The 15,486-nt window shown below is 42.9% G+C and overlaps 1 protein-coding gene across 1 annotated transcript in view; it reads right to left on the reverse strand.

Moving 5' to 3' along the window:
- Positions 1 to 878: 878 nt before the first annotated feature.
- Positions 879 to 15,486, reverse strand: part of LOC108515212 (probable palmitoyltransferase ZDHHC11) — a gene marked incomplete at its 5' end in the record, with an annotated part of 26,247 nt that continues 11,639 nt past the window's right edge. Inside the window, 5 exons of the mRNA XM_017851903.1 lie at positions 879 to 954; positions 2,427 to 2,514; positions 8,559 to 8,593; positions 11,552 to 11,639; positions 15,033 to 15,067. Of these exons, the coding sequence (XP_017707392.1) occupies positions 916 to 954; positions 2,427 to 2,514; positions 8,559 to 8,593; positions 11,552 to 11,639; positions 15,033 to 15,067 (285 nt within the window). The remainder of the gene's footprint in view (positions 955 to 2,426; positions 2,515 to 8,558; positions 8,594 to 11,551; positions 11,640 to 15,032; positions 15,068 to 15,486) is intronic.

The raw sequence follows: 15,486 nt of genomic DNA on the forward strand, positions 1-15,486 counted from the left end.
TAGGAATGTGTGTGTGAATGTGTGTATATGTGTGTGGGGTGGGCGTGCACACCTGGGATGGTTTCAATCAATGACTTTTTCAATATCATTTCATTCTAAATTGTAGTATATGGCTGCAGATGAAAACTTCCTCAGGTTAGAAGGTAAGAGTGCAATATCGAAACCCTGAAACCCTAGGAAATGTTGTCTAAAGTAGCTTTTAAAATACAAAGTTAATCTGTGTTCATTATATGCAGAGGAAAATGGAACAGAAAACAAAGATTAATAAATTACTCACCATCATGTATGACTAGATTTGCTGTTACTCTATGTTCTGTGAGAAGTGTATTCTGACTTGAGGTTCTCTAGGAAGAATTTGTCCTTGTCCTGGCTGTACACAGTTTCATTTCCTCATGGAAACAGGTTAGTGGTTAAAATGTGTGCTTAAAACTGGGTCATGACCTTTATAATGGTTGTCTTTCAGCTTTTGTAGTTTGGAGGGTGACAAAGTGGTGTGCAGTTGGGCTGGATTTGTGCAGTGTTGGGTCAGAGCTGTCATCAGTGGACATGCTTAGGGGTGAAATGGCAAGACCTGTCTCTCAACGAAACACTATTAGAAACATTTTAAAAATATACAGACTCAGCCATTACATGTTTGTTTAAAGATAGACTGAGAAAATAACCATGCTTGGCCTTATTTTTGGTCATGAGTTCAAATGTTAGCTATGAAGGATTCTATAATTTTTTCAAGTAAGATAAGTGCAATAAGCTACATGAATGGCTATAAATGTTAAGTGAAACATTTCGATTTTCTACTGTGTCATCAGTTTATTTGAAGACATTAAACAGATGACATATTTTCCTAAGTAATTTGAGATAAGGCAAGTGTATAGCTATGTTACCGATGTATAAAATAATCCAATTAAACTTACAAACTCACCCAAGTGAAGACAGACTCGAGACACCATCTGCTTCCTGTGGGGAAGTGAAGCAAAATGCATAGGATGAACAAATACGTTGTTGAGGTTAAGCTTACTCTTAGAATTCAAGTTCATTACTAGTCAGTTCTGAGTAATGGTACTTCAAGGATGCCTGGATCATGGAATAGGATCTCACTGGTGGGACAGCACCCTTCCTCCCAATCCTTGTATTATGGCTGGGGGGTGAGGGGAGGCTGAACGCTATCCTCCTCCAAATTCATAAGTTGACATCCTGACTCCCAGTGACCTAGAATGTGACTGTATGTGGAAATAGGGTCTTGAAAGAGGTAACTGACGTTAGATGAGGCTATTAGGATGAGCCCTAATCCAGAGAGACTGGTGTCCTTTTATGAAGGGAAGATTATGACAGAGACACAAACAGAGAAAAGACTGTGGGAGGACACAGAGAACAGGTGGCCGTCTACAAGGCAAGGAGAGAGGCCTTGGGAGAAACCAACCCTGCAGACACTGTGCTCTGGGACTTCCAGCCTCCAGATATGTGAGAAAATACGTTTCTTGTTCCAACACCCCATGTGTGGTTCCTCCCTGTGGAATATCTAGCAAGGAAAAACACCTGCTACATGTGCATACATGTTGTTTTCCACACTCCTGGGTAAGAACCTGGGAGTGGGAGTGCTGGGTCATATGATAAGTATATGCTCAGCATCTGAAGCTTTGCCAGAGTGCTTGCCGATGTGGCATCATCTTTCACCCCCATGAGCAATGGATGAGACTTCCAGTTCTCCAGTTGTCTTCACCAACACTTGGTATTGATCATCTTTTTAAAACTATATTTTTTAGAGGCAGGGTCTTGCTATGTTGCCCAGACTGGTCTCAAACTCCTGGCCTCAAGGGATCCTCCTGACTCGTGGGCCACCCAAAGCTCTGGGATTTTAGGTGTGAAGCCTTGTGCCTGGATGGTATCATTAATCTGTTTTCTTGCAGCTATTCTAATGGGGTGCAGTGGTATCTTAGTGTGGTTTTAGCTGGTGGTTCCCTAGTGGCAAATGGTGTTGATAACCATTTTGTGTGCTTTATTTCTCATGGATATGTTTGCCTTGGTGAAGAGTGTGTTCAAATCTTTCACTGTTTAAAAACTGAGCTGTTGTGTATTCCTGAGTTTTCATGGTTCTTTAAATATTCTGTACAAAAGTGTATGACCTGCACATATTTTATTTCAGTCTGTGGCTTATGTTTTCATTCCTTTACTGGTGACAATTGAAGAAATAATTTTAAATGCTTAAAGTCAAATGTATCCTTTTTTTGTGAAATAGTGCTTTTGGTATCTATCAAAGAAAAGTCTGCCTAACACAAGACTCTGAAGATATTCTACGATTTTTGCAGGAATGTTAAAGTTTCCCACCCTTAATATGAGGTATGTAATGGATTTTGCATTGGTTTTCCATGTGGTGCTGAGCTGTGTATTTGGCATGTCGTTATCCTCCTGCTGCAGAACACTCAACTTACCTTTGCCGACGAGTCCCCATCCGGGTTTACTGAAGTGCAGAAGTGACATGGGCTCTTGCAAATCAGCAGAGAGCTCTTGACCTTGGCTCTGGTGGGACAGGAAGGAGGAGAGAAACTCATCTCAGCTTTGTGAGGGGGGTGCTCAGGGCGGCACTGGAGGCTGCAGCGCGTCCTGTCAGCACCACTGCTGTGGGGCCCATGTGTCTCAGAAACGTGGAGATCAGCAGCTCCCGGGAGATTGTTAGAGTTCTCCCGAGTTATGCGCAGTGGCAAACGTAAGGAGCTTGTTGTGTAAAGGACCATGACTCTTTGCCACTGGGACAATGCAAAGCAGTGCCTCCATCCACCGTGTCAGACCTGCCCTACACCAGTGCCTAAGACAGGTTCTGAAGGGTGATGGCAGATGGGAGTCAAGGCTGATGTGCAGCACCCACGTGGACAAACAGAACAGCATTTGGAGGCTCATGCTGCGGACTTTCATCCCAGGAACCACAATGGCAGCATACCAGAAAAAACAAAAAAAAGTCACAGAAACTTTAGAAGACACCATAGGCCACAGAAATTCCACAGGACAGGTGACAACTCTGCTGCTCTCTCGAAAGTGCCACCTCCCAGCTGGAGGCCAACCAGTTCAGAACATAACAGCAACTCATGACAGAATAACCCTGCTACTAGGAAGGAGAAAACAAGAGCTTATTCCACCTCCGGCAGCATCCTGGATAACCAGAGGTCCCGAGTGTCTCCACATGACAACTTCACTGCTAGAATAACCAACCTCTGAGAAAGTCAGCACATTAAACCTATGGACAGTCGAGGACCCCCACAGAGTCCACTTCAGTCCCGTCACCTCCACCGGGGCAGGTGCTGGTATCCACAGCTGGGAGACCTGAGGACGGATCACATCACAGGACTCTGTGCATTCCCCAGCACCAGCCTGGTAGCCCTGCTGTGTGGAAAGACCCAGAAGAACAATAGCAATCACTGCTGTCTGGGTTGCAGGAAGCTCCATCTCTAGGGGAAAGGGGAGTGCACAAATCAGGAACCACACATGGGACTAAAGAATCTGACCAGTAGCCCTTGAGTTCCAGATTTTCCCACTGAAATAATCTACACACATGAGAAGGAATCAGACAAGTGATCCTGGTAATATGTTGAAACAGGGTTCTAGTCCACCCTCAAAAGACTGCACTAGCTCCCCAAGCTCCCCAGCAATAGATCCAAACCAAGAAGAAAATCAGAATTGCTGGAAAGAATTCAGAAGGTTGATTATTAAGCTACTCAAGGAGATACCAAAGAAAGGTGATAACCAACACAAAGAATTTTAAAAATCAATACAGGATAAAATGAAAAATGCTCCACGGAAATAGAGATCCTAAAGAAAACACAGTCACAACTTCTGGAATGAAAGTCACACAAAGAGAAATACAAAATGCACTGGAAACGTACAACAGCAGGATCTAACAAGTAGAAGAAAGAATTTCAGAACTCGAAAACAAGGGTTTTAAAATAACCTAGTCAGACGAACAGGAAAGAAACAATTTTTAAAAAGAACAAAGCCTCCAACAACGTACGGGTTGTGTTAAACAGCCAAACTTAAAAATAGTGTTCCTGACAAAGCACACAAATCTACAAGTTTGGAAAACTTATTTGAGGGAAAAATCAAGGAAACCTTCCCTAGCATTGTTAGAGTTCTAGACATCCAAAGACAAGAAGCTCTAAGAATGCCTGGGAAATTCATTGCAAAAAGATGATCACTGAGGCACATAGTCATCTGGTTATCTAAAGTCAAGACAAATGAAATAATGTTAAGAGCTGTGATGCAAAACATCAGGCAACCTCTATAGGAAAACCTCTCATATTAGCAGATTTCTCAACAGAAACACTACACACTAGAAGGGATTGGGGTCCTATCTCCAACCTCTTCAAACAAAATAATTAACAGCCAATAATTTTGTATTCAGCAAAACTGTGTTTCCTAAATGAAGTAGAGATACTGTCTGTTTCAGAAAAACACATGCTGAGAGAACTAGCCACTACGAAGTAAGTCCTACAAGAAAGCGCTAAAAGGAGTTCCAAATCTTAAAACAAAACCTCAAAATACACCAAAATAGAACTTCCTTAAGGTAAAATCTCACAGAACTGAGAAAACAGTAACACAAAGAAAAAAACCAAGGTATTCAGGCAACTAGTAGCATGATCAATAAAACAGTACCTCACATCCAAATGCTACTATTGAATGTAAATGGCCTAAAAGCACCATCTAAAAAATACAGAGTGGAAGAATAGAGAAAAATCCATCAACCAAGAATCTGCTGTCTTCAAGGGATGCACCTAACGTATAAGGACTGAAATAAACTTAAGGTAAAGGGGTGGAAAAGATATGCCATACACATGGAAACCAACGGCAGGCAGAAGGAACTATTCTGATACCAGACTCAACAGACTTTAAAGCCACACAGCTAAGAAAGACGAAGAGCAACATTATACAATGACAAAAGAATCACTCCAAAAGGAAAATATCACAATCCTAAACATATATGCACCTAACAAGGGATGTCCCAAATTTATAAAACAATTATTACTGGACGTAAGAAATGAGACAGATGAAAACACGATTGTAGTGTTGGACTCAATACTCCACTGATAGCACTAGACAGGTCAAGACAGAAAGTCAACAAAGAAAAAATGAACTTAAACTGTACCCTAGAACAAAAGGATTTGACAGATATTTACAGAACATTCTACCAACAACTGCAGAATGTACATTCTTTTCATCCGTAAATGGAACATTCTCCAAGATACATCATATGATAGGCCACAAAACAAGTCTCAATGAATTTAAGAAAATCAAAATTACATCAAGTATCTTTTCAGACCACAGTGGAATAAAATTGGTAATTAACTCCAAAAAGAACCCATGAAATTACACAAATACATTGAAATTAAATAATTGTTTCTGATTGATCTTTGGGTCGACAATGAAATCAACGGGGAATTTTAAAATTCTTCAAACTGAATGATAACCGTGACACAACTTATCAAAACCTCTAGGACACAGTAAAAGTGATGCTAAAAGGAATGTTCACAGTCATCAAAAACACTGAAAGAGAACAAACAGACAATCGAAGGTCACACCTGAAGTAACCAGATAAACAAGAACAAATCAAACCCAAACCCAGAAGAAGAAAAGTAGTAACAAACATCAGAGCAGAACTAAATGAAATTCACACAAACAAAAAAACTACAAAAGATAAATAAAAAAGCTGGTTTTCTGAAAAGACAAATAAAATTCATAGACCATGAGCAAGATCAACCAAGAAAAGAGGAGAAAAGATCCAAAGCTCAATCAGAAATGAAATAAGAGATAGTACAACTGACACCACCGGAATACAAAAGATCATTTAAGGCCAATATGAACACCGTTATGCACAGAAACTAGAAAATCTAAAGGAGATGGATAACTTCCTGGAAATGTACAACACAGCCAGATCAAATCAGGAAGAACTAGAAACCCTTAACAGATTAATAACAAGGAGTGAGATTGAAACAGTAATAAAAAAAAAATTGCCAACTAAAATATCCAGGATGTATTCACAGCTGAATTCTATCCAGTATCCAAAGAAGGACTGGTACCAATCTTAGGGTAATTATTACAAAAGATAAAGAGGGAATCCTCCACAAATCATTCTAGGAAGCCAGTATCACCTTAATACCCAAACCAGGAAAGGACACAGCAAAAAGAGCTGTGAATATCCCTCATGAATATAGACGCAAAAATCCTCAGCAAAATATTAGCTAACAGAATCAAACAGCCTATGAAAAAGATAATACACCAGTATCAAGTGGGATTCATACCAGGTATGCAGGAATGGTTTAACATACGCAAGTCAATAAATGTGATACCACACATAAACAGAATTAAAAGCAAAAAATCAGAGATCATCTCAACAGATGTAGAAAAAGCATTTGACAAAATCTGCCATCCATTTGTAAACAGGAAACTCATCAAAATGAGCACAGAAGGGACATACCTCAAGGTAATAAAAACCCTCTATGACAAATCCATAGCCAACATTATACGGAAAGGGGCAAAGTTGAAAACATTGCCCCTCAGAACTGGAATAAGACAAGGATGCCCACTTTCACCACTTCCTTTCGATACAGTACTGGAAGGCCTAGCCAGAGCAATCAGACAAGAGAAAGAAAAAGCAACCAAATTGGTAAACAGGCAGTAAAATTATCCCTGTTCACTGATGATATGGTCATATATGCAGAAAACACTAAAGACTCATCCAAAAAGCTCCTAAATCTGACAAATGAATTCAGAAAAGTTTCAGGATTCAAAATCAATGGACACAAATCACTAACATTGCTATGTGCCAACAATGAGCAAGGTGAGAATGAAATGAAGAAGTCAACCCCTTTTGCAACAGCTGGAAAAAATCCAAAACAAAACAAAACAAAACAACTTAGGAATATACCTAACCTAAAAGGTGAAAGATCTCTACAAGGAAACTACAAAAGCCAGCTGAAAGTGATCATAGAAAACGCAAATAAATAGAAACACATCCCAGGCTCGTGGATGGGCAGAATTACTATTGTGAAAATGACCATACTGCCAAAGTGATCTACAAATTCAATGCAATTCCCATCAAAATACAATCATTGTTCACAGAATTAGAAAAAACAATCCTAAAATTCATATAGAACCAATAAAGACCCCAGATAGCCAAGGAAGATTAATCAAAAAGAACAAATCTAGAGGCATCACATTACCTGAATTCAAACTACACTACAAAACTAGAGTTACCAAAACAGCAGGGTACTAATACAGAAATAGGCATGTAGATCAATGGAACAGAATAGAGAACACATAAATAAAGCCAAATACTTACTGCCAATTGATCTTCAACAAACAAAAAATATCAAGTGGGGAAAGGACATCCTATTCAATACATTGTGCTGGGATAAGTCACAAGCCACATGTGGAAGAATGAAGCTGGATCCCCAACTCGCACCTTTTACAAACATCACCTGAGGATGAATCAAAGACTTAAATCTGAGACCTGAAAGCATACAAAAATCTACAAGATACCATCAGAAAAACTTTTCTAGGCATTGACTTAGGCAAAGAGCTCATGACTAAGAATCCAAAAGCAAATGCAACAAGAACAAAGATAAACAGATGCAATTTATCTTAATTTATCTTTATTTTAAACTAACTACCTTCTGCACAGCAAAAGAAGCAATAAGCAGAGTAAACAGAACCCACGGAAAGGAAGAAAATATTCACAATTTATACATCTGACAAAGGACTAATATCTAGAATCTAAAATAAACTCAAAGAAAACCACAAGAAAAAAACCAAATCATCCAGTTGGGTGTGGTGGCTCATGCCTGTAATCCCAGTCCTTTCGGAGGCTGGGGCACGTGAATCACTTGAAGTCAAGAATTCAGGACCAGCCTGGCCAACATGGTGAAACCTTGTCTCTACTAACAATACAAAAATTAGCTGGGCGTGCTGGTGGGTGCCTGCAATCCCAGCTACTTGGGAGCCTGAGGCAGGCTTGAACTTGGGAGTCAGAGGCTTCAGTGAGCCAAGATCATGCCACTGCACTCCAGCCTGGGTGACAGAGCAAGACTCCATCTCAAAGAAAAAAAAAAAAAATATATATATATATATGTAAGTAAAGAGTATTGGAGGATATTTGTATAACCTTATATAGAGTAATGAAATCTTTTAAAGCAAGACAAAAGGAAATGTTACCAAATTTGGCTTCAGAAAAGTTCACAACCTCTACACTGTGAAAGATCCCATAGGGTTCCTAATCTGCAAAGAGTTGTTATGTTTGATGATCCAAATAATAAATTCACACAAGAAAACTGTAAAACAGTCAAAACACAAATAAGTGTTATCTTACAGGTAGTAAGTAAATGCACATGGAAATATTACATTTTATTTGAATAAAACTAAAGGTAGTATCTCATGCTGATAGAGTGACAGAGTTGAAGGAAGGGTGAACTGCGCCAACCTTTTGGGACAGTCATCATGCAGAGTCTGTAAGACTGAAAATGCACATCACCTTTGACTTTCAGACAGATAAAACATTCCCATTAAACTTACAAACTTACCCAAGTGAAGATGGACTTGGGGCACCATCTGCTTCCTGTGGAAAAGTGAAGCACAATTCATAGGACGAACAAAGACCTTGTTGACATTCAACTTATTCTCAAACAAAATTCAAGTTCATTACTAGTCAGTTCTGAGTAATGGTGCTTCAAGGTGGCCTGGACATGGAACAGGATCTCAGTGGTGGGATATCACCCTTCCTCCCAATCCTTGTATTAGGGGCTGAACTGTATCTTCCTCCAAATTCACAGGTTGACATCCTGACACCCAGTGACCTAGAATGTGACTATATGTGGAGACAGGGTCTTGAAAGAGGTAACTGACATTAGATGAGGCTATTAGGGTGAGCCCTAACCCAGAGTGACTGGTGTCCTTTTATGAAGGGGAGATTATGACAGAGACACAGAAAAAAGACTGTGGGAGGACGCAGAGAATAGGTGGCCGATTACAAGGCACGGAGAGAGGCCTTGGGAGAAACCAACCCTGCAGACACTGTGCTCTGGGACTTCCAGCCTCCAGATATGTGAGAAAATACATTTCTTGTTCCAACACCCCATGTGTGGTTCCTGCTTGTGGAAGCTCTAGCAAAGAAAACACCTGCTACGTGTGCACACACACTGTTTTCCGTGCTCTTGGGTAAGAACCTGGGAGTGGGAGTGCTGGGTCACATGATATCGGCTTTGCCAGAGTGGCATCATCTTTCATCCCCACGAGGAATGGATGAGACTTCCAATTCTCCGATGTCTTCACCAACACTTGGTATTGATCATCTTCTTTTAATTATTTTTTTTTAAGAGACAGGGTCTTGCTATGTTGCCCAGACTTGTCTCTGTCTCCAGGCCTGAAGGCATCCTCCTGCCTCGTGGGCCACCCAAAGCTCTGGGATTTCAGGTGTGAACCACCGTGCCTGGTGGTTTCATTACTCGTTTTCTTGTAGCCATTCTAATAGGGGCGCAGCGGTATCTTACTGTGGTTTTAGCTTGCGATTCCCTGATGTCAAATGATGTTACACACTATTTTGTGTGCTTTATTTCTCATCAATATTGTTGCCTTGGTGAAGAGTATGCTCAACTCTTTTGCCCACTTAAAACCGAGCTGCTTTCTTGTTTTGAGTTTTACGATTCTTCAAATATTCCGGATGCAAGTATATGACTTGCAAATATTTAATTTTGGTCTGTGGCTTATCTTTTCATTCTCTTAATAGTACAATTGAAAAAATAATTTTAAATGTTTAAAGTCAAATTTATCTTTTTTTCTGAAATAGTGTTTTGGTGTATATCCAAGAAAACATTGCCTAAAACGTCACAAAGATAGTCCATGATTTTATAGAAATGTTGAAGTTTTCCCCTCTTAATAGGAGGTCTGTGATGGAGTTTCCAGTTTGTTCCATTCATCTACTCAGTGTGTCTTCTTTGGATAACGCTGTCTGCAGCCGCAGGCCCACTCCGAGGGGAGGCGATGGACTGCAGGTCTGTGGAGCACAGCACAGGGCTGTGCCACGGACGTGGGTGCCAGTGAAGTCATGCTCATTTTCAGACGGAATTCTTCTCCCCGAGGTGAACAATGAACCAACGGTGTCGTTTTCATAGGATTGTCCTGGAGCCCACAGAGATGCTGGCTTGGGATTCAACCTCATGCTGAGCGGATCTTCTCTGCTTCAGACCAGGCGTCACGTGGCTTCACGTGAGAGTGACTGTAAATCATCATCTACGGCGAGACGCTGCGGAGAGACCGAGGGGACTCACGATTGCACCCGGGCAGCAGGTGTCGACGCGGACGATCGCAGGCAGAGAAAATCCCGTGAGCCCGTGTGCCACATGGAGTGAGGGAACTTTGGTGGCCTACTCTGGGTCAGGGAGGGCTGGGGCTCGATCAGTTTCCACTGAGTGTGTCTTCAAATCTTCGCTGGAAGTACAGGCAAGGGGAAAGGCTTGGATACCAGCATCACTGTTCCTCCAGGCTGGGCTGATCCCTTTTCATTTCCAAGTCTCAAGAGCGTGTTCCCTGAAGTCCTGGGGAAGTGTGGTGAGGCGGCCCTGCCCGCACAGAGAAGGGGAAGTCACCTGTAACCTCCAGAAGCTGAACGCCTCACAAAGCCTGCTCAAAAGGACCCCCCTGCACCCTGGAGGGGTGGTTAACTCCTGTAATCCCTGTGCTATAGGAGGCTGAGGCCACGGGCTCACTTGAGACTAGAAGTTCCAAACAAGCCTGGACAACACAGTAAGACCCCACCTCTTAAGAAATAAAAAATAAAAAATAAATTGGCTAGGTGTGGTGGCACATGTCTGGACTTTGAGCTACTCAGGAGGCTGAGGTGGGAAGATTGCTTGAGCCCAGGAAGTAGAGGCTGCAGTGAGCCCTTATCCCACCACTGCAATCCGTGATGGGTGACAGAGTGAGATTCCATCTCTAAAAAATAAATGACCCAGCAGAAACCTCTGGAAGCCAGCCCCAGAGCAGGAACAGAAATATGTGGCCCTAAAGCTGGCAGCCGTGCTGGTCTTTTCCTGTGAAGGACAGACACAGAGTCCATGTAACAAACACACACCATTCACACATATACATGTGACCATACACCACACACAAAACCACACACTTTTGGCTAACAATTTCCCTCTATTGTTAGGGAACAGACACGGCTAACAATTTCCCTCCATCCTTTATCACAGCACTGTCCCTCGCTGTGTGTTCTGGGCACTTCAGAGACTGCCCTGGGCATCTGCCCATCACTGCAGCCTGACGGTGGCGCTCCAGTGCTGCGGGTTCCCGCTTTGGTACCCGTCTGTGTCTCTCACCCACAGCTGGGAAGCGTTCCTGCCTCTCACTCCATCTCTCTTCTGTGTTCCACCCACCATCATTCCCATGTGAGCAGCACCCTTAGACACAGAGTGCTTCCATTCTGAATACTGCCTTAACCTCAGCTTGGGGGACCTCAGACCACACATTCTGCACACGACCCCATCCTCAGGGTACATCGCCAGTGACTGTAACTTACCTGTTCCGACGAGCTCTTGTCCGAGGGTAAGGGAGTCGAGTGTCGATACAGGCGCTTAAACATCAGCAGAGAATTCTTGGCCTTGACTCTGGTGGGACAGGTAGGAGAAGAGAAACTCATCTCAGTTTTGTGGTGGTCTCAGGGCGACACTGGAGGCTGCAGCGTGTCCTGTAAGCACCACTGCTGTGGGGACCATGTGTCTCAGGACCAGGAGACCAGCAGCTCCTGGGAGGTTGTCTGAGTGCTCCTGGGTTACTGCACAGTAGGAAACACAAGGAGCTTCCTGTGTGAAGGACCAGGACTCCTTCCCACTTGGGACACTGCAAAGCAGGGCCTCCTCCCACTGTGCGGGCCCCGCCCTAGACCAGAGCCTCAGCCAGTGTGTGTCCTCAGTCGGTGTAGCCTGGCTCATTGGCAAATGGACAGAGTGGCACCTTGGAGTCCACAGTGTTACGCATTCGTGGCAATCTCTTGCAGCAGACAGAGGACACTAAGACAGGAGGAGGGAACTGGATTATCCACGCAGGCCCCACATAATCACCTGAGCCTCAAAAACAGAGAAATGAGGAGGAGGAACCCAGAGACTGAAAGCAGGGGGAAGATGCGACACCCGGTGCTGACAGGAAGTTCAGGGGGCGACATGGAGCCCGAGAGAGCCGTGATTGCCACTGTGTCCTGAATGAGCTTGGGGCAGATTCTTCCACAGGAGCCTCAGAGAGCACTCTGGCCACCGACCGCGCCTCCTGCCCTGCAAGACCCTCGGCACAGACCCGCTGGGCTACCTAGGCCTGGACCCACGGAGCTGACTCGGAGTGTTGTGCTGAATGAGTAGATTTGTAGTAATTTGCTGGGGCAAATGGGAAGCTAACCCCAGCCACCTGGTGGCCACGAGCTGATGGGAACCCCCTCAAGTTAGATGCGAAGCCTGTGGGGCCCTGCTGTGTCCACGTTTGCATCCTGTCTGCTCCGCTTGAGCACACCTCGCGTTGAATCACCCGAAGCAGCGCAGAGCAAACACGGGCTGTGATGGACTGTTTCGAAGAAATGCTCTCTGTGAACTGGCCTGATAGCTACCATTGCAGCAGACACCGTGTACCCTTCCCTAAGTTCCCCCTAAACTCCGACTGTGCTTCACATCTCACTCTCCACAGGCATTTAGTGACAGGATTTTTTTGGTATTGGCACAGTGCCATGGGATGCAGATGTCTTTCCTGACACGGAGGAACTCTGTGATGGGCGACGCCAGGCTTGCAGTAAAGACCATGGCTATGAGTGGTTAGCTGTCCATGTGGGCAAGTGTTCCAAACTACCAGGTGGCCTGCAAACAGTTCCTGCAACAGAAGGTGGGCGATGGGTGTCTTGGTGCCCATGGCATCTAGAGGACCTGTCAACTTGCACTGTCTTTATCCCACTTGCAACATCTTAACCCTTTCCACATGAGGTTAGCTCATCAGTCTGTCAGAAAAGCACAGACTGGACTGAAAATCAAACACACTGTTCCAGAAATGGGGACCGTAACAGATCCCAAAGACGGGATGATTTATACCCATACAAGCCATTCTTTTTCCTTTAAGAGAACAAAGCTCACAATATTTGAAGTTCAAAAGCAGACTCCAAAACAGCTGTACAAGGTGACTAGAATTTATAAATCAGCACTTCATGCACATCATACACAGAAAAATCATTCAAAAGGACGACCGGGAAGACACCAGGCCAGGTGCCCACAGTGGCTAAAGGTGAGTCAGGGAATCTACATGACTTTCATTTCTACCTGGCAATCTTTGCCATTCCCAAATTTTCTACAATGTATATATGTTGACTTGGCAATCATTAAAATTTTTTGTTTTTCATTTTGTTTTGGTTTTCGAGTGGAAGTTTACAATTCTGATTATACTTAGGTTTCTATTAATCTTGTCCAAAATGCATCACAGAGAAAGCATTTTTCTATTTTACTTAAAGGACCACTGTTCCATGATAGTCCCAAGTGAAATTCAAACGCTTTGCTGCTTCTCTGTGGGGGCTGTGATGCAGGCCTCTCCCAAGGGCAGGTCTGTGGCTAATGCAACTCCAGTTTGAATTTCATGTTTCTTGAAACTGGACAGAGTGATTTTAAAGCTCATATTTAAAAACAAATGTGTAAGAATTGTTTAAAGTAAATGAAAAATGAAAAAAAAACTTTAGACAGAGGTTTGCCTGCCAGATATTAAAATACAGTAGCTAAATAAGGTTCTATAATTTAAACAGATGGTGCATGCAGCTCCAGGACACAGACCCATGAGACAGAGACGAGTATCCAGACACAGACCTTGGCCTGCGCTCAGGGAAACACAGCGAGCCAGGAAGGGCCTTTCAGTATGAGGGGAGAGGAGCATTATCCAATACAAGAGGTAAAAACCAACAGTTACTTTGTTGGGATTAAATAACCTTAGCTCCTCTGTTACCAAATACAACAATAAATGCCATCTGGCCTGAAAAGTCAAAATGTAAAGGTAACAAACAAACAATAGGACTATATTAGCAAAGAGTAGTGGAGGATATTTGTATAACCTTAGAATAAAGAAGACTTTTTAAGGCAAGATAAAAGGCAATTTTCACAAATTTGGCTTCAGAAAAGTTTACAACCTCTATGCTGTGAAAGATCCCATAGGGTTCCTAATATGCAAAGAGCTGTTATGTTTGATAATCCAAATAACCCAACTGTTGAACGTTAATTCACACCAGAAAAATGGTAAAATGGTCAAAACATGAAGAAATCTTCAGTCCTAATGGTAGTAAGGAAATGCATATTAAAATATAACATATTTTCTTTGAATAAAACTAAACATATTGTTAGTATCTCATGCTGAAAAGAGTGACAGGGTTGAATGCAGTGTGAACTGCTGCACCCTTTTGGGGAAGTCATCAGAAAGAGGCTGTGAAGATGGAAAATGCGCGCGGCCTTTGACTCTTAGCCTCCAAAATAAAACGACCTGCACCGCACAACTCTGGCTCAAAGACGCTTCCTGAAACCCTGTTTGTGAAGCCAACCCTGGCCCTGCTGGGCGGGGCTCCAGGGTCACGGCGCCCCCAGAGCTCCCATTTACTTACCACCTTGACTCAGGAACGGGTTGGACTCTCAGAGCTTACAATTTATATGAAACACTATGAGACATCATCAGGAACACATTCAGACTCACAACTACACACAGTGTTCATGGAGAGATGTAGAAATAAATAAGCGGGTCTTACTCTTGTGCGTTAGTTTAGATGTTAGTTATGAAGAAGGGAGTGAAGAATGTAGTTTCTGCAAGTAAGACAAGCACATCAAGATAGATGATTTGGTATAATTTAACGTTAAACAAAACTAGTTTATCTTCTACTGCATCATCCCATGATGTCAAAATGTCTCATCATAGGTGAATTATTTTCCAGTCATTTGAGTTAAGAAAAGAATACAGTTATTCTTCAGTGACCAAGCAACTGCAGGAAGCTGGCAACTTACCCCTGTGTAGATGAGCCCAGGGCGCCGTCTCTTTGCTGTGGGGTAAACGAAAATGCGTAACATGAAAAAAGAAGTTGTCGACATGCAGCTGATTCTTACATAAAAGTCAAGTCTATTATTAGTGGGTTTTGAGGAATGGTACCTGGAGTTCTCTTGGGCCCTGAGTTCAGATCTCAGAACCACTTATGTGTGCATGCGTTTTCATTTCTCTGGTGAGAAACTGGGAGTGGGATTCTGGTCATAGACATTTATCTTTTGAAGAAATGCCAAACTGTCTTCCAGAGTGGTGGCACTTTACACCCTCATTTAACTGTCAGTAGCAACGGAGGAGACTTACAATTTCTCTACAACTTCACCAACCCTCGGTGGTGTCTGTCTTTTTGATGACAGGCATTCTCCTGGGTGTGTGGTAGTATCTGATTGTGGTTTTAATTTGCAGCTGCCTGATGTAGAA

Source organism: Rhinopithecus bieti, unplaced genomic scaffold (genome assembly GCF_001698545.2).
Source record: "Rhinopithecus bieti isolate Rb0 unplaced genomic scaffold, ASM169854v2 scaffold_35303, whole genome shotgun sequence".
NCBI lineage: Eukaryota > Metazoa > Chordata > Mammalia > Primates > Cercopithecidae > Rhinopithecus > Rhinopithecus bieti.